We start from the raw sequence: 27,655 nt of genomic DNA, 5'->3' as shown, positions 1-27,655 counted from the left end.
CAATGTATCTGCTATTTTATAATATATAATACCAGGTGGTGAGGTGAACCTTGAATTGTTTTTTGTTTTTTAAACTTAATTATTTAAATAGTGATATTTAAATAAACCAATTACAACCTTATTCGCGAAACTGAAGGCGTTCTGGTGTGTGAGACCTACAATGCCTTCCTGGCATGTTTATCTGAATCTTTTTAAATGTGTAGTACACATTTATCAAGTGCAAAAACAACTAAATATCTCGTCTGCATCAATATGAATGAATGAATCTAACAGGAGATACTTTATTCAGGATTCCTACATTCTACAAGTTAAATTTAAGACTTTTTAAGGCTACTTGGAAGTAAATTTAATGCCGATTTTCAAAGCAGGTTCACGGTCAACGCAAATTGGTTCCTAGTTGGTCCACTAATGTTACTTTCTTTGCAGCTTGGACATTTGCCAGACGCATCTAAACACAATATAAAGCAAAAACATTTATGGCAACAAAACGTTAGTGCTGTGCCTATATGGCTAATTTTGTAACGATTAATCTTTTGACAAATTTTCAGATTAATCTACGACTAATTAAAAATAAATGAATCAAATGGTGGGTATTTATTTGTGTTTATTTTATTTTGAGTACAACTCAGGGGGCCAAAACATACCAAACCAAATAAATAAAATGAACCAAGAAAACCAGCAGCAACTAAGTTTACAAACATACCATTGTGTATCAATAATATATATATATAAATACAATAGGCCCTTTTTCTTAAAACATAACTGCCAAAAACACAGAGTCATTGTTCTTGTGAAGGCTTAATAAAAAGTACAGATTATTGTTGTTTCATTCTTATCATATACTTCAGTGGTGAAGTGTGTTCAGAGGATGCTGGAGTAGTGGGTACACACTCAATTTTGGCCTTCTATAAAATCAGCCCAGACACTAAATTTTTTTAAGAAACAGTGGCTGTAAAATGACTATATTGAAGTAAATCCATCCTTAATATTTGCTCATTGTCACATAAAGTCGGGATAATTTAGCGGTTAGCAACACTTCATAATGATAATAAAGCAGGCTCACCATCCCTCATGCGGCAGGTAAACATCGACACTAACCAATAAGAAGAGTAGAGCGGGTCCGCGAGACGAGTTTGTCCAACCAGGTGCAGCACGTAGCGCCGAGCCATGCTACATGCTAAAGAGTTTCGTGGCACACACGGTAGTGATGCTACACATGATTAAACAATGAGTGATATGAGCGAGAGTACGCGGCGGCGCGCGGCAGAGGGTAGCTAGCCGCCACTCACCGCCTCGCACGCTCTAGTTTAACTAGAAGCACCTGCCGCTGGAGTTTTCATATCAGAACAGTGGAGGAGGAAGAGGAGCAGGTTTAGCGAGCAGGTTTAGCGAGCAGCGAGAGCAGCACACACAAATGTTTTTCGTTCATTTTGTCGACTATTCGCAGCAGCTCTACATAATTTAAGACCTACAATATCAAATGTAATACCTCTTTAAGACTTTATTTAAGGTATTAAATGCAGATTTGTAAATGCAATACTTTTAAGACTTTTTAAGACCCCGCGGGAACCCTGTTTGTTAGTGGAAAAAAAAGATCAAGAAAAGATGTTTGTTTTCTGTTGTGTTTTCATAAAAACTAAAACAATAAGATCTGTACATGGTAGACGGCTGAGCTGTCTTCTCCCATGGACATCGACTCCCACCCCATGAAGGACACTCTGGGAGTGCTGGGGTGCTCCTTTAGTGACCCAGTCCTTCACCCTAAGTGTGTGAAGGAGGGATATCGCAGTTCCTTCCTCCCTGCAGTGGTGAGCAGTTTGAAGACCTCCAAGGGATGCGATACTCACAAGCCATTAACAAGTTTACAATTTATGTTTGCAGGAGTTGGTTGATTCATTAACTGAAGATCCAACAATCTAAAAAGTAAACTCCCACCAGCAAACAAAAAAAACCAACCATATCTTATGCATGCCCCGTCCTGCTCAGTTTCTCTTTCACGTATTGAAACTGTCTTGTGAAGCGTCTCTTTGATGACACAACATATGTGATCGGACACAGAGTTCAGCGAATGCAGATGTGAGGCGTTAAAGACATGACCTTTCCTTGTAGCAGAGTGATTCTGCACTTTGACGCAAACGCGAACGAGCCGATTGATCTTCTCCCACCAGTTCACGGGGGTATTACTGATCATGAAGATTTCCCGGGCCGTCACCAGCAGATCCCGTACGGCTCTAATGCCGTCGAGCAGGTGAAGGTTGAGACAGCGGAGGAAGTGCAGGACAAAGGAACGGCACGGTTTCTTTTCTTCTCCCTCTTATGTTTCAGGGAAAATCACTGCAATCTCACGCTGATGTTCTTATCTGTTGCCACGGTTACCGCGGAAACCAAGTGCTGAATAATTATGTAAATCCTTTCGATATTCACTTACTTGACAGCTCCTACAATCAGTAAATATATTTTGGTTGTTCATCCTTGGTATAAAGAAAATATCTAGGTATCTACTATCAGCGAGTTTTGTGCCACAAATGCAGCCCCTGCTGATCAGAGAGCCTCCGTTTTGACTCATCTAATTCCACTTGTCTGGTCAGAGCTGGAACTCAACTGGCAGCTTTCACAGCAGATGAAATCAGCTGCTTCTAATGAGCAAACTAATCAGAGTTAGTTTGAATTATGTGACTGAAATACTGGCTGTCCAAAAAACCCTCCACAAGCCTGAAGCACTGAGATGAAGGCATGAAAGCAACACTGGTTCTCTCTGCAGACGGACATTTTAAAAGGCTAAAAACTAAGAGAATTACAATCTTTAAAGAAAATGATGCATACAGTTGCAAATACAGCTTTGAACAAGGACATGACCAGATGTGGATCATGCAATAACAAAAGACATTTTCTGACTGATTGAAACCTGAATTAGGTGTTGAAATAACATGTTGCTGTAACATCACTACTTTTGCATAATGCACTGGTCACTGAGCACTATCATAACATAGTGATGGGCTACATTTACTGAAATTTCATTGACCTCTTCTACTTCTTCCGCATTCCGTTGCACAAAATGTTAACCACAACGTAAAAAAAAGACATTAAAACATGCAGAGTCTTCAAAATAACCGAGTAGACCGGAGGAGCATCAATCAGCTGTATTCTTAAAGTTGTCACCATTTCATAAACATGAGCATATATTCATCAGATTGGTAGTTTATCTCACCTTTTTTACTGATGTTGCATCGGTTCATAAATCTTTTACCCTGCTGATTATAAAGCTTCTCCCTCAAACTCACTAAATACTTTCTGGTTAACTTAATGAGCGAATCAGTGATTAGTGGTATAACTACACTATGATAATACAGCTGTACGCACAATATTAGGACATTTTAACAATTTCATTTTTCAATGATTATTACAGTGGGGAGCAACTAGAGGCATTTGATTTTCAGCCACCAAAGGAGTTGAAATAAAAACACTAAATGAGTCTATCTTTGTTTCAGGTTATGATGGAGAGAAATGATCAAACCTAAAGCAAGTCCACTTGCCTTTAATGACAAAAAAATGATGGATACTGTGATCAAGAACTGATATCTAGTAAGAGGCTTATCTGGCTGGTGGTAAACTGAGGCTTCACATACAAGCTAGAATGTGCCAGTGTGAGGAAGACCGTGTATAAATATGTGTGGATGCGAGAGTAAAAGGTAGGGACCAGCCGAAGTGTGTTTACAAGGGATTTGGCATTTCCAGTGACATTAATCCTTGCTGTTTGTATCCTGTAACAACTACTATCACAACAGTCGTGACAGCTAATTCTTTCTCCAACTGCTTCAGATTAAATAGGTAGAATGCAAAACTAATACCTCAAACTGACACACAGCTTTTTGCTCTTTGTTTAAGCAATCAATGGGATTACAAACGGAAAACTGTGGATAAGGGGCCGTTACAATCCACCATCTAATGCAACAAGTTTGGAGTAACACCTGCAAAATACTGACATTCCCATTTCTGTGTGTGTGTGTGTGTGTGTGTGTGTGTGTGTGTGTGTGTGTGTGTGTGTGTGTGTGTGTGTGTGTGTGTGTGTGTGTGTGTGTGTGTGTGTGTGTGTGTGTGTGTGTGTGTGTGTGTGTGTGTGTGTGTGTGTGCGCCCACTTACTGACAGAAAGGCAGCAGAGACAGCAGCGTCTCTTTGGTGGGTCGAGCTGTGAACTCGGGCAGCGTCTGGATCAGTTTGTTCATCACCATGCGAAGGTAGCCCTGCAGCTGCTTCCTCCTCTCCTCCACAAATTTGGCATCCTGCGGAGAGAGTCGAACAGAGGGAAGAGGGAGAGAGAAAGAGAGATACTTATGAACACGTGTTCAAGTTAAAGCTGCAAAACTTTACAGTTCTAATACTTTTTAGACCTTAAGATTCTAGGGTCTTGCTTGGGGAGCCACAGCGGTGACTCGTCTGTGGGATTCAAACTTTTTGTGCTTATATGTGATCAAATACTGCAACAAAAAAAAAAAAGTGAGTCCAAGCTGTAAAGAAATATGTTGACATTGAGATTTTGTTTGTGCTCTCGCTCAACAACGCCAACATTGTTTTTTTTGTATTGTTTTATTCCATGCTGTTTCCACCAGTGTTGGTTTTCCCAGCATCGGAACAAATGAGCTCACGGAGTGGACCGACAGATTGAGGGGTGAGCCGGCCAAGTCTAAAGTTATTTGAGGTCAGCATTCTCCATGTAGGCAAACATGGTCAGCATTCTCCATGTAGGTATATTTTGACTTAAAACCTGAGATCCTACAGAAACTTTTCAGTTCTGAAAAATGTAACAATTCTTGCTTGAACAACCTAAGCTGACCGAGAATAGAAAAAAACAACCACACAAATCCCTGCACTGTGGCAAAGTGTAAGTGCAGCTTTTTAAAGATAAACGGAGAACTGTATCCGGTTCTACTCCCAAAGTAGGCACAGGAGCAAAGTAGGGAAAAAAAAAGCACAAGACTATTAAACCTTCTGTGAGACTTTGCCCATGAGTAATCCATTGTTAAAATAGCAAAATGTACAGTATGTGTAAAGGGTTCTTTGTCTCAGAGGTTATCCAGCTTGAGATCCTGAGGTGTTTCCCTCTGACGTGTCCCTCTGGGCTTTTCAACAACTAGTCCAAATAGTGTTTGTTTGTACTTCAAACTAACAGCATTTTGAGTCGTCGCCCTGCCAGTGAGCAAACAGTCATTGGGCTCAAAAGGGATGATGCACACTCAAAAGCCACACGCATGTTATTTTAGGACAAACACATTGAATATTTGTGGTTTGTTTTGTATGTAATGGTGATGAAGTGCAGTCCTCTGAGCATTCGGAGCCATTTCTACTGAGCGACTCTGGAAACAGAGGCATGGAGCCACATGGCTACTGGTAGCATAGCTAATCGGCATCCGGCAGGGCTCAGAACAAAGCCTGGGCAATGCTCCGTGTTACCCTCGCTGGTGCTGGGGACTGGAACACAACGCCATTGTTGGAGGCCAGCATTTTCCCGTTTCCTTTTTTTTTCAATAAACTACTGCTTCTATTTTGATCAACAATCCCCAGACCCTTGCGAATTTATTTATTGTGCTTTAAAATACACACTTGGTCCTCTTGGACATGAAGAATTGTGTGTTTGTGCTACTAAGGTTGAATGAGCAATGAAGAGAGAAACAAGAGACTGTTGAGTTAATATGGGTTCACATTCATCAATGAACAGATGCACCGAAATAACTGTGGGTAACCATTGTTTCTTCAGCTAAAGCCCAGAGCGTCTTGTTTTCACAAAGGCCCCATTAACACAACCACTTTTCAAGTGGAAACGCATTGTTTTGCGTTTACATGGCAATGTTTTGAAAATGATGTCCGTTTCCACAGAAACTGCTGAAATGTTGAAAATGCTGCAGTTAGCATGCCACTCCACGTGTTGGTGCTGTTGTTTGTTTTTGTAATGCACACGGACATTCGGAAGGAGAGACGATAAAGTTGGATTGCTATTACAAGTGACTCTTAACTATAAAACTACCAAGTCCCAGGAGAACATGGACTGGAAGTCATGCCACTCAAGAGGTCACCGTTGTTGTTGTTGTCCACCTACTAACACATGTGCAGAAGAACTATTTACTACAGCCGTGTTAAGCATGAGCAGTAACAGCATTTCAAAAAAGCTGCATTTCCCATCGTTTACATGGGAATTTCCAAAAAATGGCTTTTTTTCCCACCATTTACACAGAGTAGGAAAATTGTCAACATTTTCCACCTTGGAAGCAGTTATCAAAAAGATGCACTTTCAGTGGCTCTGAGCGCCGTCGTCATGTAAACTGACTCCAAGAAGTTCTCCGTTTTCACTTAAAAAACTTCACTTAAACAGGACCTACATTAAGAGCTTCATGAGACAACAAAAGACATCTTTTATAGGTTTTACCATTATTTTGGGGAAATGTTGTCCCAATCGAATTTGCACTCACAGATTATGGATATATAACTATAAGTAAGACAATGTGTAACCTCTTCACATCCGACTCGGTGTACTGACTCTGCAAGTAGTTCTGATGATGAAGATGCCACATTCAACTGATCCTTCACTGGTTTTTCATTCAATGAACGAGTCCAAACTTAATGGGAATAAGAAGCAAAAGCAACCAGCCTATTATATCCATGGAGCTTTGTTTTCAATTGTCTGAGTTAATGTGTTACAGCCAATGATGTTACACAGACAGATTATAATTTAAGAAACACATAAGACTCTTTAAAGGAACAAATGGTCCATACCGCAATGACAACTGCACGAAGACTACTGCATGATTTCCCAACAGTTTCCCGATATCAAGTTAAATCCTTTGAATGCCATATTATTCATGAGTTATGACAACCATCAGACTTTGTTTGCTGTGCTGATGAAGACCCAACAGGAAAAACTAATATGTGGAAAAAGTTATTTCACAAATGCACATTTACCTCAGAAGCACTTTGGCCATTGTTCCCTCTTTAAACACCAACAGTTGGTGGATATCGCACACTTAAGTGGCCCGAGGGAACTTCTAAAACACGGGAGTGATGAAAGGTTCATTGTAGTACTGGCTGGAAGTTCAGGGGAGTACGAGAGGATAACTCAGCTGGGCTGCATGCAGGGTAAAATAGACGGGGTACCAGCGGGTAAATCTGATGTGTCAGATTAGGATGTGCATGCCAGCGTGGGTTTCATGCTATGTCAACACAATAAGGGACACCCTGACTGCTTTCATGGATGTCGGAGCAGTAATAACAGTAATGGACATCGTGACAGATTCATCCTCTTGTGGAGACAGAGACGAGGGCTGAAGAGGCCAGGTGCTGTCTCTTGTTCGCAGAGAGGAACAAGAGGGCAGAGCAGAAACTACTGTGGCATACTGATGCTGGTACAAGGCTGAGTCTGTCCCTTTACATCTGTCTGCTCGCATCCCGCCATCTCCACAGTGCTCCTTCCTCAGTTCCCCCCCCCCCCACGCCGCTGTACTTGTACAACACGGAGCCTAAACAAGTCTATTTTTATTTGTCATATAGACAAGGAGGTGAGTAAGAATTTGTTTGAGCATCTTGTGGCCTATTTCTGTCTACTACAGCCACTTCATAAGTCACTGTTCAGTCAGTACGGAGTAAGGTACGAGGAACTATACTGCCAACAAAAGCAGGAACTAGATGTGAAGTCAAATCTGAGATAAAAAATTTAAAAAAGACTTCCTGACTGGAGATCTTTTGATTTCCGATCTAAAACTTGATACTACATCAGTATGGTATTGCTCCATGATTATTGACACTGGGTATTGTGCAAGATTTCAATTTATAGATGGTTATAGATGTGACCCATTTCGATATATCCACTTTTTCTGATGATGAAAAATGCATAATGTGGATTCTATGATAAAGAAACATGTTGGAATCTTAGGTGGAACCAGTCAATGAATAAATCAGTAAATCAAAACTTGAAATAAAATACTGATGGAATAATGCTACAACCATCCTAGTATAAAAGTGTCAATAGCCAGTAAAGTTACTTGTAAAAGAAGTAATCGATAAGTGTAGTAAAGTGTTCTCCAGAAAGTTTCCACCTACGGGTCTGGTTCTGCAGGTCTCTTCCTTTAAAAATGAGTTTCTTCCTTTCCAACTTCGCTTATGCTCGCTCAATTGAAATTGTTGCGTTTTTCTCTGTAAATGCGCCTTGAAATAACTCGAGAAGTCAATTGTGTCGAATTGAACATTGCGAACCCAAAAAAGGCAAAACCGTACCAAGAGCTACAAAGGCAACAAAGCAGTCCTTGAGTGAATGCTCATCTTACTTTTTCACACAATGTCACAAAAAACTAAAATAATAAAGCTCCCAAAGCTTTGTCTTCCCGATAAGGATGCAGAGGATGAGGACTCATAAAAAGATCCGTTTTTGGTGTCCGCCCTGTGCATCTATTGATTCACACTGGTTGAAAACTCCGTTTCAGACATGTTTGAGGTACAACCAAAGATCGTCTGATGTACGCCGCCTCAGATCCTCCAGGCTGTGTGAAGGTCATTCATCACTTTCAGGACTCCTTGTTCTCGTTACAGTGCAGCCAGTTCCTAATGGCATCAGCTGCATACTTGTGGTCTTTGTCCTCTGCTGTAGAAAACATGATACTGTTGCATGATGTATTGCATATTTCCTAAAACTCGTACGGTACTGAACATTTTTGACTGTCTGACATCTAGCTGACCTGACTGAATGATTCAATAGCCTCGACTGAATCAAATTAATCTGGAGAAAAGCTCTGCTCAGGGTAACTGGCTTAGCCCATCTCAGCTTTTGACTCTGGAATTGATGCAACATGGTGTGGGTGGTTAAGCTACCTTCAAATCGTATGTTTAATAGCATTACATCTTAAATTATTAGAATTACGAAAAGCAGAAGGACATACAGATCATTTGCAAAAGCAGAATCAGTTTGCATAAGCATCTGTATGGGGCGTACACAACCAAACATTAAGCTTATTTTCTTCAAACAATCAAGCTAAAAAGGATAAGAAGGCTGAAAGAGGCAATTCTGTGTGTGTGTTTCACTTCAGAATCACACTCTGGAGATCAGCCACGGGTATAGTGCAGATTATTTTAGTTTATTGGAGGTAAAATTGTAATTCTTTCTTCATTTGTGGAGTTGTAAAGATAGTCTTTGGACTTGTGCCCATCGTTTCTCCTACACATGTCAAAAGTGTTCAGGATTCTGGCTGCGGAGGAAAAACGCATAAAGCTTATCAGCAGCACGTGTGTACTCATGTGGTCATATGAATGCAGCGTACCATGTTATGGGATCATGAAAAGATCATGCAATGGCATGAAGAGCCACTGGGTGTATGTATACAGTGCAGGCAACACAGCACAACTGGATGTCACATCCCAGAGAAGGCTGATAAGCAGGAGAGGCGAGCTGTCAATGGAAGAGAAGCGTAAAGGAGTCACACATGCATCAGAGGTTCCACGAGTGCTCCTGAATTTGTTGCCACTCAAGTCTGGTAAAAAGGGGTGGGAAAAACAACTTTTCAAGGACAATTAAAAAAAAAAAAACAGTTGGAGACATGACAAGCACCTACACACTTTATGTAGCAGACTCTTTGGACCCCCGATGTTTCGACCAAGGCTTTAATCCTCGTCAGTCTTTACACGGAAAGATATTCCTGCTGTAGAAAAAGGATTGTAGTGGGAAGAACCTCATGTGGTGGGAAGTCCCAGGCCAGGCATTTTGTTTGCATAATACGCTGCTCTCTTCGCAATTCAGATACTCCTAAGAAGAAAAGTGGAGGCATTTTATGGAAAACAGGTATCTGTGCATCACACACTGAACTGAAAATAGAAGAAGAAAAACACTCCTTGGCCGGCGTATTAAATGAGAACATCGACCCAAGCTCTGATTTACCACGGTCCTCTTGAATTAAATGAGAGAGAACAGCGCCGGTACACGCCCGGCAACAAAACAAGGTCAATACTTTGCACCAAGTCAGCCCACACTGGACCGCAGCGAGGCTGAAGAGGCCGCTCTCCCGACGCCGCGTTCGGATGCTCGCCAAACCGCGGGTCCCGGGACCATGCATAAAACATCACAGGCAATTCAGGAACGCTCATACAAGACCTCCACAATAACTTCTCATCATAATTAAAAGCACAAAACATGTATATTGCATAATAAGTGAGCACAACATACTAAGACTGGTTAATAATTCACTTTGTAGTTTCTGATTAATTAATTAGAGAAGCCTTGCTTCTCCACTCTTTGTATGTACAGAAGGGAAAAGGAGCCATTGGCAAATGGCTCCTTTTCTTTTTTCTTTTTTTGAGATTACCTTTGAGGACACTTGCGTAATGTCTAAGTGTAACCACAATATCCAAAGCCATCAAGCGCCATTGACAGTGTTGTAAATTCAATTGAAAAATGTCTCGCAATGACAAAGGCATCAATTAATGACTTTCATTATTGCTCTCCTCATGCTGTTACTCTCTCGTGTGGATGTCATTATGCTAAAGTAAGCAATTCCATGTACTTTCTAATATTACATGACTGTAAATAAGAAAAGATAATGACTTGGGTATTGTCGACAAGTGAAAAAACGAATGTTAAAATTGCCACAATGTGCAATCACAAGACAGTCAGACAGACGATCTCAAAGAGCAAAGCAACCGTGACAAACAATTACATCATTGACTTGAAGCTTTGCCGCTGCATTTGAACAATCACAGTGTTTTTAAGAGTGTGTCCAACAGCTAATCCAGATTCTCATCATCGTTTCATGTCCACTGTTTGTGGTGCGAGATTTATCTTTTCAGCGTATCTTCATGAAGATAAAGCAGGGTCCTGAGGGATCTCTGCAGTTCTTGGTGTAGAGTGAAGACATGAATGAATAATGTGGAAAATCCCTCACAATGGGAAAAGGTTCAGAGACGTCTTCGTTAAAAATATCAGTAACAACATGAGATAATCAGGGCTGATTAGGACTTGGGGACTCGTCTTATTGTCGGGATTACTGCGATTAATCAATTCTGAAGTGAAAACATGTTTTACAACGAGGATATAGTAAGGTTAAGTCTAGTCAATGCAAGGTAAGTCAATGTAATGTCCCTGTGCGGCATGGAAACGTAGCGTGAGAGTGTGTGCGTATGGATGTGTAATCCAAGAAGATGCATCCCGTCTTTTCCCCAGTATAGACTCTCGCTCCTGACAACATATCAAAACATGGAAAACTCCAGTCCAGAAAGGACAAGAAACTTAACAAATGCATCTGTATTAAACAATTTTTTATGTATTTTGTGTGGGAGTAAGTTGTATAAATGCCGATATAAGGCTTAGTGTTGAAAGTCTGAGGGAATAATACAAAGATAGGATCCCACACACATCCAACAATTGAACTAGTATGGGTTGATAAAGTAATGAGTGTTTTTCCTGAACGTTTTTGAAAGGATGGCAACAGATCAGAGAGAAAAAATGGCTGGATGTTCTTACCAACTATGAATATGGTGGAAAATAAATCAACATTTAAGACTCAAAAATTGTACTTTCTTCAAAATGTGAAACATACAATCTTCTTTTAAAAATATTAAAAGGTAGAGGAATAGAGGATAAGCATGAGTGATTTGAGGCCGGGGTTCAGTGAGAGACTTCAATGAGCAAGAGGGAAATTGATGATAGAAGTGGCTTCAGGAGACAAACTGGTATTGAGAGAGGAGAACAAAAGTTACTTTGTGTGTGAGCCACACAGTCAAAATGAGGTGCAGCCTCTGACAAAGGCTGACAGTTGGACTCTGGGGTCTGACAACAACACGGCTTTGATGCCATCACTCTCTCTCTCTCTCCTCCGTCTCAGCGGATTTGTGAGGCTCGACTCGGGGACATTTAGCCTGCACGCCTGACCTGGCCCCTGACAAATCAACTGGTTAAGAGCTGTCACAGGCAGTGGATGTGTGCATCTGTTGCTGTGAGCATGTGTGTGTTACAGTCTGTATTGATGGGTTACACAGCTGGACAATCTCGCCTAAAGCATTTGCAGACGCAGAGAGTGGGGGAGAGTCTCATCAGCTCATTAACATGACTAAAGACGGGCAGATGCAGAGGCGAGGCGAGTCGGCACAGACTTCCTGACGTAGAGGCCTCGCAAGGCCACAGCTACTAGTGTCAGGGGTCAACACTGCCACTGGCTGTTGTGACATGAGCCACCTTTTCTGTTATCTACTTGGAATTACTGCTAATGATGATGCTTTTAACAGTAATTACACTTTTTACGACCGCACAATTTATTTACCAACTATCATTTGAGATCTCTCAAAGCCACATAAAACACCCCAAGTGGGGGGAACATTATCACTATTACTATTCTAAGGCAGGTTTTCTTCGACATTTTTTGCAAAAACTTACCCTATGAATCAGTCACGAGTGTCAACGGCAAAGCTGACAGGTTTGAACAACAAAAGGAGCGAGACTAAGGTTACGGGAATCAACAACGCCAGCTATAACTCCATCACCTTGGAAGATGTAGCCCTTGAAGATCTCCCTTCCTTCACCGATTTAGACGGTGTGATTTCTACTGATGGTGGCTCTGATAGAGATGTATAGGCCAGAAATACTAAAGCGGAACCTGAGGTCGATCATAGGGATGGAATGACCTTTGGAAATCCGTATTGAAGAGGAAAGAATGGAAGAACCAGGCAGCACACAATTCCTTACCACATTCAATTAAAGAGGAGCAAAATTAAAGCAGGCTTGGAGATATGCAACTCAAAAATGTAATCATCTTTTTGAGCGTAAGTACAAATTCTACATCATTTCGCCTCGCTGTTCGGAGCAAACTCAAGGTAACATCAATTCTCTGCCGCCGTGCGTCTCTGTCACCTCATTAAATTCAGAGATGTGAGGTCACAGTGTGAACTTCAGCTAATATTTCTCAAAGACGAACCATTAATAATGCCATATAGTGCTGTCTTTTCAGCAAAGAATTAATTTTATAAGACTGAAGGAAAAGAAAGTGACCTCCACAAATGATCAAGTGATTCAGCAGAAAAAAAACTACACATCTACAACATAGAACTTTGCAGATCCAAGTGTTTTTGGAAAAAAAACAAAAAACGATGACACTGGCTACAACAAGGTGTCGGTGTAAATGCAGAAAGCGGTGGAACGATTATGGAGGGCTTCTAGTAAATCATTTATTCTTCATTCCTGCTACAAGTCAGGATGGAAATAATGTCGCACACAATCATCTGCAATCATAATTTAAATGCCACTGCAGTTTGACCTGGAAACCCGACGCGAGAAGGAAAATGCTTGTAACTCGCTGAAATATTAAAGCCATATTATGTCGCTCCAAGAAAAATACCCGTGTTACCATATGAAAGGAAACCGGCAAGAAAGTCGTCACTGAATAGAATTACTAGCATAGCCATTATTGATAATGTTTCAATTGGGAACAAATCCCCCTATTGCAGCCATATTTCAACTTTTATAGCCTTCACACACGCAGTCAGACAAAGGTGAGATAAAAATGCTTGCTTGACATTATCCGGGACTGATAAACACCTCTGAATGGTCGTCTGGCGTGATTTTTCAGGACGTGACTGACCAGTAGGTGAGTTTATTTATTGTACAAGAGTGAAAATTAAACACATTCTGGAAATGAATATCATCACAAATTCTCTCTATTTTTTATCATAATAAATAAAGTTAAAACTGAATCGAAGACCGCAACAGCGCATGGTGAATTGGTGTTTTAGTATTCACCACTCACATCAAGAATATCTCCTGTGTGTGTGTGTGTGTGTGTGTGTGTGTGTGTGTGTGTGTGTGTGTGTGTGTGTGTGTGTGTGTGTGTGTGTGTGTGTGTGTGTGTGTGTGTGTGTGTGTGTGTGTGTGTGTGTGTGTGTGTGTGTGTGTGTGTGTGTGTGTGTGTGTGTGTGTTGGCAGTTACATGTGATAGGTATGTGTAAAACGCTCTCGCATAAGTTTCCTTTCAACATTAATTCCCCAGCATGGCAGATGCTCTCTGACAACTTCAGCCGTGTTGTCAATCATTATTGTGTGTGTGTGTGTGTGTGTGTGTGTGTGTGTGTGTGTGTGTGTGTGTGTGTGTGTGTGTGTGTGTGTGTGTGTGTGTGTGCACACATGCTAACAGGCATGAAGCTGAGAGTCCCTGGCATGTAATACAGTTAGTTAGGGTGTGCGTTTGTGGATGTTTCCTTTGGTACTTGATCTCTGCTGACAGCTGGTGAGGGCTTCATCCTTACCAGAGCAAACCTCTACAGAGCAGAGATTCACGGTGCAGTTTAAAAGCTTTTGAAGGTCTCTCTACCTCTCACATCACACCAAGTAACACATTCCAAGCATCAACAGTTTTTCATCATTAACGACGTATAATAGCGAGTGGCCCAGTGCATGTGTGTGCATCAAAGTCAGTTTTAGATTTGCAGTGGATGCATTCAGAAAAGAGGCTAAAAGAGAGATATCATGACGATAGAGATGGGAACCGTTCACAGATACATGAAAAGAGAGGCAGACAATAACAGAAACGGATGGGCTAGGAAGGTAGATTCAACGCAACAACAGCTTTCATCGACACAGGTTTCATCGAGGTATTGGCAGATGGATTGACGTGCATGAGCTCGCTGCAAAAAGAAGCAGTAACTTTTCCAAGTAAATGTGCTGCGTTCCGTGATGTCGTGCAGTAAGCGTCGTGCTTGTGAGTTTCAATAAACTTCAAACAGTATCTTATCGTATCTCAGTCAACAGTGTGAGTCAATCGTATCGTTTAGATTTATCACTTGTGGTCAGAGCTGGGTCTACAGCCAGGAGAGGGTGAGGAAGGTCTGTAGCGTGACCGAGAGCATGTTTGTTGTTTTTTTTGTCACAATCCCTCGGGTTGTGCACCATGAGATCAACCTCCCGCCCCCCACCGAGCCAGGCTCCCCTGGCGTCAGACTGTGAACACCGAGTCATACTGTAACCATTCTGAGTCACAAAGACGTGGACATTTGGCGCAAACAACTTGAACTGTGGCACGATGGCAACAGGGTGCTTCATCGTGACAATGGGTCCACTTACAGTACACCAAATGTGTGAGGTTTTCTTCTCGGCCAGCACGACTGACTCTGCCCTTCATCCCTTCTCCTCTGCTTTGGAGCTGCACAACTAAAGTTCAAGCTGACATGGAAGGAACACGGAAAGCAGTGTACCGATGCACAAAATGAGTATATAAAGAAATAGGTAGCCAATTAATAGCAGATCCTAATGCACCTGTAAAATAGGTGTATATATATATAGTATATACACATTTCTGGCTATAAGGCTCATAGAGACTGTAAGTTTTATTATAAGTTTTATCATAAGTCTTATTTGTTTATTACTTTTTATGAATTTTGATTCATTATGGAGTTTATTGGCACTATAATGCTCTCCACTGAATCCGGCACCTGCTATGATCCACTTCACGATACAAGAATATCATGTCATCTATGGCTGTCACCAACGCCTTCACAAAATAGATACATAAAACAAACCAAGTATCAACCTTTTGTTTTTGGAGCATTTACATTTGGTATGTGGAAAACAAGGATGTGGTCCTGCATTTTAGCTCCTTGGGACGCGACAAACTATTATTGGTGTCATTTTATTTCCCAACACTGTTTTATTGGCTGCTGGCAGCTGTAGCTCATAGCAGCAGTCACACCGTGCAGAGAGAAAGCTATGGTGTACCGTCTCAGAAGATAATCTTAAATATGACAACAGTCAACTGCGTTCCCTTCTCACTGTACAATCAGATTTTAAGCCACCATCAAAGATATTGCCACTATTGCTTATCTTTGAAAGTCTTTTTTAATGCAGCTGACTGCAATCTGGTGGTACGTCTGATTGGTATGAATGGTACAAGTACATTACCCACACATCCTATATGTCATCGCGGCGTTTGAGGCTTTTGCAATGCCTTCATTCCATATGATAACAATAGCACTTCTCAAAAAGGTTATAACGTCAACAAGGACCAATAGCAATTATCCACTAGAGACCATGAATGCTCAATAACAAATTATAATCCATTGAGAAGATTAGTATCATCAACCACTGACGCACATGCACCATTTTACTTATATAAATGGACTGTTTTTCATCCATCCATCCAGTCCATGTATAGCTGTCTTAAGTCAATAAACTACAAATAGCAGAACTCATATAGTATAGCTCAGTATGAGTAATCTTCAGGCCATTTCAACCAACCATGTTACTTAATGTGCACTTTGTTTCTTTAAAATGCCTCCTGGATTCTGACAGACTGCGGTGACGCGTCGTTCTTGTATCTTTCTGCAAACAAATCTTAAACCTAAAACATTCCACTAACAATGGTAGGAGTATCATAAATAGTGCAACTAAGGAGGAATGTCAGTGGTTATATTGAAAGCTACTGTCCTTGAATAACTATTTGTTCATTTGTTTATTATGTACCTCTTGATTTTGTGTGGTTGTTGCCTTGATCAGCTCGATCGTGTAAATTGGATTTTTCATCTTAATGGTACTACATAGTGTCTTTTGTATTGAACGCAGATTTCAAAGACACTGAGATGATGCTTAGAATATGAATAAAAACAGAATTCAGTGATTTAGAGATCTCATAAACTCTGTCATTCACATATAAACAACATATCAGAAGCTGAAAATGAGACCTTGCACAATGAATGTACTGGCAGCAAAACAATCTCAAAGAGGTTGGATGACTTATGTTTACTATTGTGTAGCATCATTTCTTCAAGAAAAACACCATGTGAATGTCTGGAAGTAAAAAGACGAAATGTAGAAGTTATGAGAGGCAAATATCTATCTGAAGTTTAACCCGAGCTAGTTTTTATCATTAAAAACTAATAAAGGATGTGAACCGCAGGCAATCTAGTTGAACACACAACTTTTTCTAATGTGTTGCAGTGCTGGTGTGATGGATGGAGTATGTGGTTTAAGACTGTCTTTCAAAAAGTTGCCAGGTCTTCTCCAAAAGGCATTAATCGTGCCGTTCCAGCTGAGCAACTCGGTAACCCTTTTCCATACCGTACTATTAATGAAACATTGGTTAAGGGAATTTCCAATGAGTGCATCCAGGTTTTATTTACACTTTGGGAATCTAGTTTGTGAATATTTAAACCGTCACATTGGGAGATATACAGTGGGGCAAAAAAGTATTTAGTCAGCCACCGATTGTGCAAGTTCTCCCACTTAAAATGATGACAGAGGTCTGTAATTTTCATCATAGGTACACTTCAACTGTGAGAGACAGAATGTGAAAAAAAAATCCAGGAATTCACATTGTAGGATTTTTAAGGAATTTATTTGTAAATTATGGTGGAAAATAAGTATTTGGTCACTTCAAACAAGAAAGATCTCTGGCTCTCACAGACCTGTAACTTCTTCTTTAAGAAGCTCTTCTGTCCTCCACTCGTTACCTGTATTAATGGCTCCTGTTTGAACTTGTTATCTGTATAAAAGACACCTGTCCACAACCTCAAACAGTCAGACTCCAAACTCCACTATGGCCAAGACCAAAGAGCTGTCGAAGGACACCAGGAAAAGGATTGTAGACCTGCACCAGACTGGGAAGAGTGAATCTACAATAGGCAAGCAGCTTGGTGTGAAACAATCAACTGTGGGAGCAATTATCAGAAAATGGAAGACATACAAGACCACTGATAATCTCCCTCGATCTGGGGCTCCACGCAAGATCTCATCCCGTGGGGTCAAACTGATCATGAGAACGGTGAGCAAAAATCCCAGAACCACACGGGGGGACCTGGTGAATGACCTGCAGAGAGCTGGGACCAAAGTAACAAAGGTTACCATCAGTAACACACTACGCCGACAGGGAATCAAATCCTGCAGTGCCAGACGTGTCCCCCTGCTTAAGCCAGTGCATGTCCAGGCCCGTCTGAAGTTTGCCAGAGATCACATGGATGATACAGCAGAGGATTGGGAGAATGTCATGTGGTCAGATGAAACCAAAATAGAACTTTTTGGTATAAACACAACTCGTCGTGTTTGGAGGAAGAAGAATACTGAGTTGCATCCCAAGAACACCATACCTACTGTGAAGCATGGGGGTGGAAACATCATGCTTTGGGGCTGTTTTTCTGCTAAGGGGACAGGACGACTGATCCGTGTTAAGGAAAGAATGAATGGGGCCATGTATCGTGAGATTTTGAGCCAAAACCTCCTTCCATCAGTGAGAGCTTTGAAGATGAAACGTGGCTGGGTCTTCCAGCATGACAATGATCCCAAACACACCGCCCGGGCAACGAAGGAGTGGCTCCGTAAGAAGCATTTGAAAGTCCTGGAGTGGCCTAGCCAGTCTCCAGACCTCAACCCCATAGAAAATCTGTGGAGAGGGTTGAAAGTCCGTGTTGCTCGGCGACAGCCCCAAAACATCACTGCTCTCGAGAAGATCTGCATGGAGGAATGGGCCAAAATACCAGCTACTGTGTGTGCAAACCTGGTAAAGACCTATAGGAATCGTTTGACCTCTGTTATTGCCAACAAAGGTTATATTACAAAGTATTGAGTTGAATTTTTGTTATTGACCAAATACTTATTTTCCACCATAATTTACAAATAAATTCCTTAAAATTCCTACAATGTGAATTCCTGGATTTTTTTTTTTCACATTGTGTCTCTCACAGTTGAAGTGTACCTATGATGAAAATTACAGACCTCTGTCATCATTTTAAGTGGGAGAACTTGCACAATCGGTGGCTGACTAAATACTTTTTTGCCCCACTGTACAAACTTCAGCTTTTCTGTTTTTCCAAAATATTTCAGTCTTGCTGTCCACAGCAGCGCCGCTCTCGACCCCACCTGAAGAAGGAGGTCATTATTTCTACCAACACTTCAGCACCAGAGACGAGCCCCGACTGCACAAATACACAGCTCGGCAGGCCTGCTGATTACTGAGGCAGCAGCAATACACAACAAATGCACGCTAATGTACAAAATACACACTGTATGCTGCTGGGACACCGCTTCCACACACAGCGACACAAACAAACCTTTCCAAAAGAAAAAGAACAGCAGTGTCTTTTAAACACACAAAAATACATTCCGTGTATCTTCCTCTCATACAGACACATACAAATAACTGCTGTGTGGTGCAGTGCAGATTCAATTATTCAATTTACACACACACACACACACACACACACACACACACACACACACACACACACACACACACACACACACACACACACACACACACACACACACACACACACACACACACACACACACACACACACACACACACACACACACACACACACACACACTGTACACACATAAACTTTACCAATCTGGTACTTATCAAATCTTTAAGATATAAAGCCGTCCACCTGCTCCATGCTTTCATTTCAGTCTGGACACAACTCCAAATCCAGAGATAGTTATTTTAGAAAACTTAACAACAAGTCTCTCCTCACATGAACCTACATTTCATTAGAAGCTACAAAGCTGAAGCATACATGACTCTTACTGCTTTCTGACTCGAGTCATTCATTGATTCATTACTGTGTACCACACAGACATTGTGTTTTTAAAGGCGCTCATTGCAATTATTCTGTGACAATAGGTCATTTGTTGTGGGGTTCCTCAGGGCTCCATCCTTGGGCCTCTTTTATTTAACATCTCCATGCTCACAACATGGGTGACTGAGGGAACATCACAACTTCTCCTGTCATAATTATGCAGATGATACTCTATATATTAATGTCAGTGAATGACCACAGCCCCTTATACCCGCTGAGTAAACGCATCAATTAAATTAATGGGTGGACAACTTAACCCAGAAAAAAAACTGAGGTAATTAGTTTTGGATGGTTCAAGGTTTTGACTCTATGTCACACAAGGCAATAAATCAAGGCAGGACTCAGGATGTGAATATGGACTCAGTCCTGAAATTCAACAACCACATTAAGACAACAACAAAATAAGTTTACTAACAGCTCAAAAATATTGCAAGAATTAACGGATTTCTAACCAAACAGGAGAAACTTGTTCATGCATTTATTTTCAGCAGACTGGATTATTGTAGCAGTGTTTTACAGGTCTCAGTAAATAATCAGTTGGACAGCTGCAGCTTATCCAGAACACTGCAGCCAGAGACTTCACTACTTGTCTGTAACTATTGATTGTCTCTCTGACTTAGGAATTATTATTGTGCATATAGTCGTATCACTGGGGCGTTGCAATAACACATCAGCTGTCACTGAAGTCAAATATTGATGCATACAAATACATTTTGGTCTGTTTGAGTTAATCACTCATTGCTGATATCCACCATTTGGAATGACGTGCTCCATTTCATGCTCATGGGAGTATTCATGTATTCATGAAAGAATCAGGTTTTTGAACTCATGATGAGAAAAAGCAGCAAAACACCTCTTGTACACCACCAACACGCAGACAGCTCTTTTAATTGTGAGCTAACGTTTATTTGGGGCTGCTAATGCATCACAGCTACTGTGGACTCATTCTGATGTTAATATCACTTAGAGTCCAACCTCTTTTATGATGCTGTCAGCGAACATCGTCTCCCATTAAACAGGGGAATTCAAAAGAAAAAAAAAAAAAACTCAAAAAGATGCTTTGGTGACGCTAATGCAGCTAAAACAGCAAAAGGAGAAGGACAGAGAAAGAGAGACAGAAGCTCTTGATTATTTGGATTATTAACACACATCTACATGAAGTACAGATCATAAATCCTTTAACATGGATAAATGAAGTTCATTCAATTACACAGTCAAGAAAAGCAGACGTAGATAGCACACATAATTCAAACAAAACATTAACTAAAACAAGTGTACGATATTCTCAAGGTTAGAATTTACAGCTCAGTTGTATAAAACTTGATCTGCTCCGGCTGTGTAGTGTGAGAAAAAAAACAACAACACCAGGCATACACAAAAACCTCTTGGGTTCAATATTTACCTAATGTTGTGAGCGACAATCCTTTATGAAACATAATGCAGCCACCATTTGCAATCTTAGTTTTGATAAATGTACAATCTGTGTCTCCGTGCTGCGACCCGAGTCAAACATCATCGCCGTGAATACAGTCTATTTGTAAAGTTAAAGAAACTTATCAAAAAGAGAGAAGAGATATAAAAGAGTGTAGGTGCAGGTATGAGATCCCAGGAGGGTTCTAGAAATGGCTCCAGTCAAGATAGCTATAAAAAATTTTTGGGGAAAAACCAAAAAAACAACAACATGACGACAAACCGAGCTGAAGGTGATCCGGGTGGAGGGGGAAAAAAATGACAAAGACAAGAAATCTCAGCGGAGCACAAATGTGCGATGGGAGGAAAATAATGAATGCAATCCAAATACGACGGGGAGAAAAAAGGAGGGTGACTGATGACTTCCATTATTTATGGCTGTTATTCAGTATGATTACATTACACCTTTTGGCTTCACATAACAGTGACAGCTCCATCTCCAGTAGAGTGAAACTGATTAGATCTGTTGTTTATTTTCTGTACATGCACTTGGAAATGAGCTACAAGAGGAATGTGGTTTGACCCATTTTTTCTCTCTTAGCGTGGGTCAGAGGGATTCTGTCTGCTAAACTAGCGACCACAACACTAGAGCGAGGAATAACGCCTCGGAGTAGAACCACTACTTTTGATAGGAAGATTCTTCTAACTGAACATTATGATCAAATGAATGACAGATTTGAACTTGCAGAGCTGTTGTCTCGCTGTCCTGCTTGAGTTTTAGCAACTTCATCAGCCTAGAGGAGACCACTACAGGAGGTCAGGTAGAAGAGGTGGTCCTCAGTTACAAAACTCGGCAGAAAGTTGAAACTTAGGCCTCCGAAAAGTGTTTTTCTTTCCAAAAGTCTGAGGCATCCCTGTTAAAAATGTGCTCAGAGGGTAATGAAGCTGGGGCCGCTTCCTCTGCAGTGATAGGCCAGTTCCTGTAGACGGTGAAAACCAATAATTCACACAAACCTACAGCGTAATGGGCTTTCAGAGAGCTTTCCAGAACACGACGATACCAACTGTCTAGGCCTTCGATAGACACTTGTGCTTCCCCATGGTCATGCAAAGAGACACATACACACTCCTCTCAGATTGGCCATGGCTGCAACGCAGCGTTCAGTTCCGTTTCCGAGCGTGAAAACACAGTGTCTTTGAAGGTGAGAAGTCAGACCACAGCTTTTGGCTGAGCGTCAAATCGGACCAGCCAGGGAATCAGGGTCAGGGCGAAAATTATTTCCCAAAGGGTGCAGGGAGACGGAGGAGAGGAGGATGAAAATGGGTGAGAGGAGAACGAGAGGTGAGAGGAGAGCTCCCCAAGCAGAGAGGAATGAAAGTCGTGGTAACCCGCGCTGCAGATTGTTGCCTCAAGTGTGAGGTTCAGGGTGTGAAAAAGAAAGCAAAACAGGAGAGGGTGATAAACTGATGTGGTGGCGGAGAACCCAATGTGACCAACACTTTCACACTTTTGCCCATTTTTGAAGGCCGCTATCATTTTCTATCCAAAATAAATGTGAAGACTGTTTTTATGGCGTGAAAGGAAACACATTCTGTTCGTCAAAGGACAAGCTCAAAGATCTGTTGTGATTAACCAGTGAACCTGAACCTTCACTATGACAGAGTCTTGATCCATCCATCCATCTTCTCCCGCTTATGCGTTTCCGGGTCACGGGGGTGGCAATCTGAGCACTGTCACCCAGATCCAGAGTCTTGATATTTAAGTATATTAAAGGAAAGACCTCTCAAATCTAAACAAACAACTTGCAAAACCTGTTTGCAAATCGAGTCTTTACTAGGATGAAGAAGAAAAAAAAGTGGGCTAAAAACCACGAGGGCAAGAGCTGAGGAACAAATTAACAGCTGTGGGCCAAGACTTATCATGGAGCAAGGAAAATTGTGACTTATCTTTTAGTTTGTTTTTTTTAAAACACTTTTTGATATAGGCGACTTACACTAAGATGGAACTTAGAGTCCAGAAAACACAGTACATGCAAACTGAAGAATAATGCCGTTACGTAACTGTTTTTGCATTTACTGTTTAATAAACAAAGTGTTTTTCAAAAGATTATCTTCACTGTGCAGAAAATATGTCAGAACACTCCAATAGAAACAAACGTTAATTGTTCCTTTCTGCATAAGACTTAAATGTAGAAAAATGAACTCCAGGATACTCAAATGTTTCATCCTCATAAACTGTTAAAAATGCTATGTAAAACCATTGCGTATGACTGCAACTGTTGAGTAGAGGTGCTTCTTTGACCATTCACTGTAACTCACTTTTTATTGTTTTTACTATTAGAGTTAGAAAAAGGTCACATTTTCGCCTTACAAAAAGAGAAAGTACTCCAGGTACCCTCCAGTATATATCGCGACAGTCTAAAAACGTGTTTTTGGTGCTTGACAAGACTCATGAGCGCTTACCTTGTTCCCTATGGCTTTTTTGGGTGGGAAGTTAAAGGCGTCCACTTGTGGAAACTGGGTTCTCAGGTGGTTGTGCAGCTCCCTGAACTCGGTGTAACGCCGGTACACATTCCACTCATTGTCCAGGATACGGATGTACACCTGAGAAAAAGCAGACACATGGCTGTCATTGTCGCTATAATCATCAACAGCGGCAGCAACGCGAAGAGGAGCAGCATGTCCTGATTTTAACAAGACACCAATAAAGTAATTAAATGCAATCCTGCGGAGGCATCCAGCCAGCAGCATATGGACATTTTCCCCCTGTGAAAAGATAAGCCAAACAAAAAACTGTCAAAATGATCCTTCTGAAATTCAATATATTCATTCTATCAGAAATATTATTTACAAACAGAGAGGCTAAATGAGAAACACATGAGTGCCACAGTGTTGAGTAATAGCCTTCATGTTGCAGTTCACATCGTCGTCATTTGGCTCGTACAGTACGTTAGAATAAAGAAAAATTAGATGGGTGAAAGACAAGAGTTTGCCTCATCCTTTGCAAATGTGTATTTTCACTTACACATCGCACCACGGAATAGCAAGAGTCTATAGACGAAACTGTGCCGCCACCATTTCCATGCACCATTAGCCGCTTTATTCAGACTCGTGAAAGACAGAGGGAGCAGGAAGAGAGGAATGATGAGCCTATTACAGAGACACCGAGGCAGAGAAAGGGGGAGAGACGGGCTCCATTTTCACAGCAGAAAGCAGAATATACGGAGACAAAAGAGCGAGCAGAGAGGCTTTGGAGAATTCCATTTCTGATACCCAAGGAAAATAAGAAATAAATATATATCTGTATGCAGGCTCGATTCAAATGCATAAATGGGGAAAGTAATTTGAAAATGGACCACAAGTACCTTGGCACTGTACTACAGCTACCAGGCAAATGGGGAAAAATTTCCCCAAAATGTCTCACTGCTAATGACTCGGCAGCATTGACAGACCTGTCTAGACCCTGGTGATGTTATAAAAAGATATGTACAATTACTTCAATGGACTGCTAATGCATGTGTGGGACGTGAACATAAAGAACACCAAGCCTACATTAGTGTGTCTACCTTTCTTTTTTTTTCCCCCTCAACAGTATGGTCATAGAATAGGACATACAATAATAACTGCAACAAAAGTCACTTCCCTATGTAACCTTTGATAAAGTGAAGAAAGTGAATCAGATGTGATGTGCAAGTAACTAGCTCGAGTAATCCATTAATCCAGTAATCTGGAGACATTTTAGAAACTATTGGAGATACTCGATTTGATACTATGATTTAAAAAAATAGGGACTTACTTAAGTATGTCTTCCATTACTTTTTTAAACGAGTGCTCTCACTTTATTCTTCATTCTTAACATGAATATGTGTCAGAACACTTTTTAAACTCTGCCAGTAACTCTGTGATCGTTATAAATGAAAGCAGCCTTTGTGATTGTAGATGACTTTGTCAAGTGTTGTGAGTACTCACACCTTCAACTTAACATTTCAAAATCAAACAGATGACCACTGATTAAAAAAAGAAAAGAAATGCAAACACACCTGAACCCACTGTAAATCAGCATCTTTGAGCAGGTGTGATACAGATATCTCTGGATGGCCACTGGCTCAACTTTAACTTTTAAAAAAATCTGTAAAAAGGGACATAAGAGGCCTTTTTGTAGAAACGGGAAGAAACTGTGGCGTTTCTACATCGGCAAAAAGTAGAAATCGCAGTGTGGAAACTGGAAAATATTAGACAGAGGGAGGAGTGAAGTCGATCTTTCTTTACTTGCAACCGCTTTCTCTATACAGCACATTTACCCCGTGCTACCCTCCTACTTCCTTATGTACCTCCTGTACATCACAGAACTCCGCCCCCGGCCCTTATTCCCATTCTGAAGTAAGTTAACCCACAAACGGCACTTTGTAAATCATACGTTTAATGAACCCGTTCTGCCTTTTTCTCTTGTTGGCATGATTTAGGAAGCTGCCTCCTTAAAGAGCAGAACTCACTCAACCAGATTATTAAATGGTCGAGACCATCGGTTTGGGAGTCACACCTGTGTTAAGAGTCCCTGTACACTGGAGAAATGCAGCCAGGTTTGTCTGCTGTAACGACTCCCATCGTCCAGTGAGTCCCAAGAAGTGAGACACCGTGCTCCAGAAACAGCTTTGTTCTTGCTGCCATTTCAATGTGAGCTTGGGAGCCCATCGTCTATGTTTTTAGGCTTTTATATTGGAAAACTTAATTGTTTTTACATTGCTATTCTGCTATAAAGCACCTGACATCTTCCTCCTGACAAGTTTTGGGATTGGCATGTCGTTGGTCTATTTCATTTTATTCTTAATCGGCTTTTAAGTTTCCACCCTGATGAGAAATTCTGATCAGTGAGCTCCTGGTGCAGCTGTCCATGTCTTTCTAAACTCCGTTTGGTGTTTTTTCTTTTACGTGTCCTGTCTTTTTAAATGTCTGCATGCCTGCATATGTCATCTCCTGCTGCCACATCAAAAAATCTACTTAAGGGTATAAATAGAGTCACCTTGACCTTATTTCTAGTGTTAATTTGACACATTAGCTGAGCTGTCATGTCAGTCTGGTGACTAACACATTTATTCAGTTCAGCTCAAGTGACATCAGGTATTTGTTTCAAGGAGCTCAATGATTCTGAACGTTAGCACTTTTTGAAAAAACAGATTTATGAACTAATGGTGAGAAGAGCAGCAACAAATCACCTCAGATAAACGACCAACATTCAGACCACTGTTACAAAGAGAAGATAACTAAAATGTTAAGCCTTTTTTACGCAAAGGTTTTCAAGTGAAAACAGAAAATTTCCATTGCATTTTATCAGTGTCATGATGTCCAGTTCATGTTCTATTGTGTACGCGTAGATGTGGTTTGATTACAAAAACAAACAACAGCACTTATGTTACTTCCATCCGAACATCATCCATCAAAACGACATAGTATGTCCTCTTCCAGTAAACAGGAGTTTAGTGAAACGATGGAGCTGGTTCGCACTAAACACAAAATTTACTAAAATCAAAAATAGCTAGAAACAAACTAATTGGAATAACTCTGATTGGTTACTAACTAAAAGAAAGACCAAAATCAGGTAAATTATGATAGAAACTTGTCATCTCAGCACTTTAACCCTGACCCACAGAAGCACATCAAAGGTTTGATCAACTGTTTTGCAAGTTAAGAGAAGCTGTGACTGTGTGCAGTATGCTCTGGGTAAACGTGCGTGTTGATCAAAGTGAAGGATAAAGAATCAGGTTTAAAGAAAAAAAAAAAAAAACCAAAAAAAACTGGGGCATGATGATTGCCTCACTCAAGACAAATTAAAGCTCCTTTTACTTCAGACAGGATTTTGTTTAGGCAGCACACTGAAGAAAGCACAGGTATAATGGAAAGCCGCTTCCAATGTCTTTGTACTGCTGCTGACAGAGAGGACTTAGCCGAACTCATACATCCATGTGAGGAATTGATTTATCCAACTTCGGGTCACAAGGGCCCGGAGCCAGGATCTGTTGACCCAGGGCCCCGCCTGAACAGGGAAAACGTGCACTCTCCACACAGGAAGACTCCGAAGACCATTTCACTATAAGAGTTACAATCGTGACACAAATCTGTGATCTCTATGTGCAAGATGAGCTATAACATATACTATTAAAATACAGATTGTGGTTAACAGTGTCATTTAACAAAGTGCTTCGTAAAAAATTTTTTTTAAAAAGTCTTGTTTTCTTAGCTTCAACACAGAGATGATTCGGACAATGGGCAATGCAGATGACAAACATTGGTTTTATGAGAAAATGATCAACTTTGGTTGCAAAAAAGGTTTGTTGCACTCTTTTGCCCTCGTCTCTATGCAAACAGGGAAAACACAAACAACAACGAGGTCAAAAGCTTTTTCCGCACATGTGCCAGTAGATCAACAATAAAGAAAATGTAATGCTCACTCTATTGAATTTAACAGCTCTGACACAGAAAGTACATTTAGTACCTTTTACTACACCATCGTCTTTGCCAGCGGGAACTGATTTCTTACATGCGCCAGATACTGAATGGACTCTACAAAGGAGGACGGCTAAAAGCCACTTCATATACAGTTCCCTACATGTCTGTTGTTGTATTACGAAACCACACATATAGTGTCCTGGCATGCAACCCATTCAT

The 27,655-nt window shown here is 40.9% G+C and overlaps 1 protein-coding gene across 1 annotated transcript in view; it reads right to left on the bottom strand.

Moving 5' to 3' along the window:
• Positions 1-27,655, bottom strand: part of snx29 (sorting nexin 29) — a 148,696-nt gene that overhangs the window by 6,368 nt on the left and 114,673 nt on the right. Inside the window, exons 19-20 of the mRNA XM_080465411.1 lie at positions 23,456-23,596; positions 4,142-4,281 (exon numbers count right to left, since the gene is read on the bottom strand). Coding sequence (XP_080321537.1) covers positions 4,142-4,281; positions 23,456-23,596 — 281 coding nt within the window. The remainder of the gene's footprint in view (positions 1-4,141; positions 4,282-23,455; positions 23,597-27,655) is intronic.

Source organism: Lipophrys pholis (genome assembly GCF_963383615.2).
Source record: "Lipophrys pholis genome assembly, chromosome: 1".
NCBI lineage: Eukaryota > Metazoa > Chordata > Actinopteri > Blenniiformes > Blenniidae > Lipophrys > Lipophrys pholis.
Note: the sequence above shows the minus strand (reverse complement) of the source record. Positions and strands in the feature narration are given on the sequence as shown.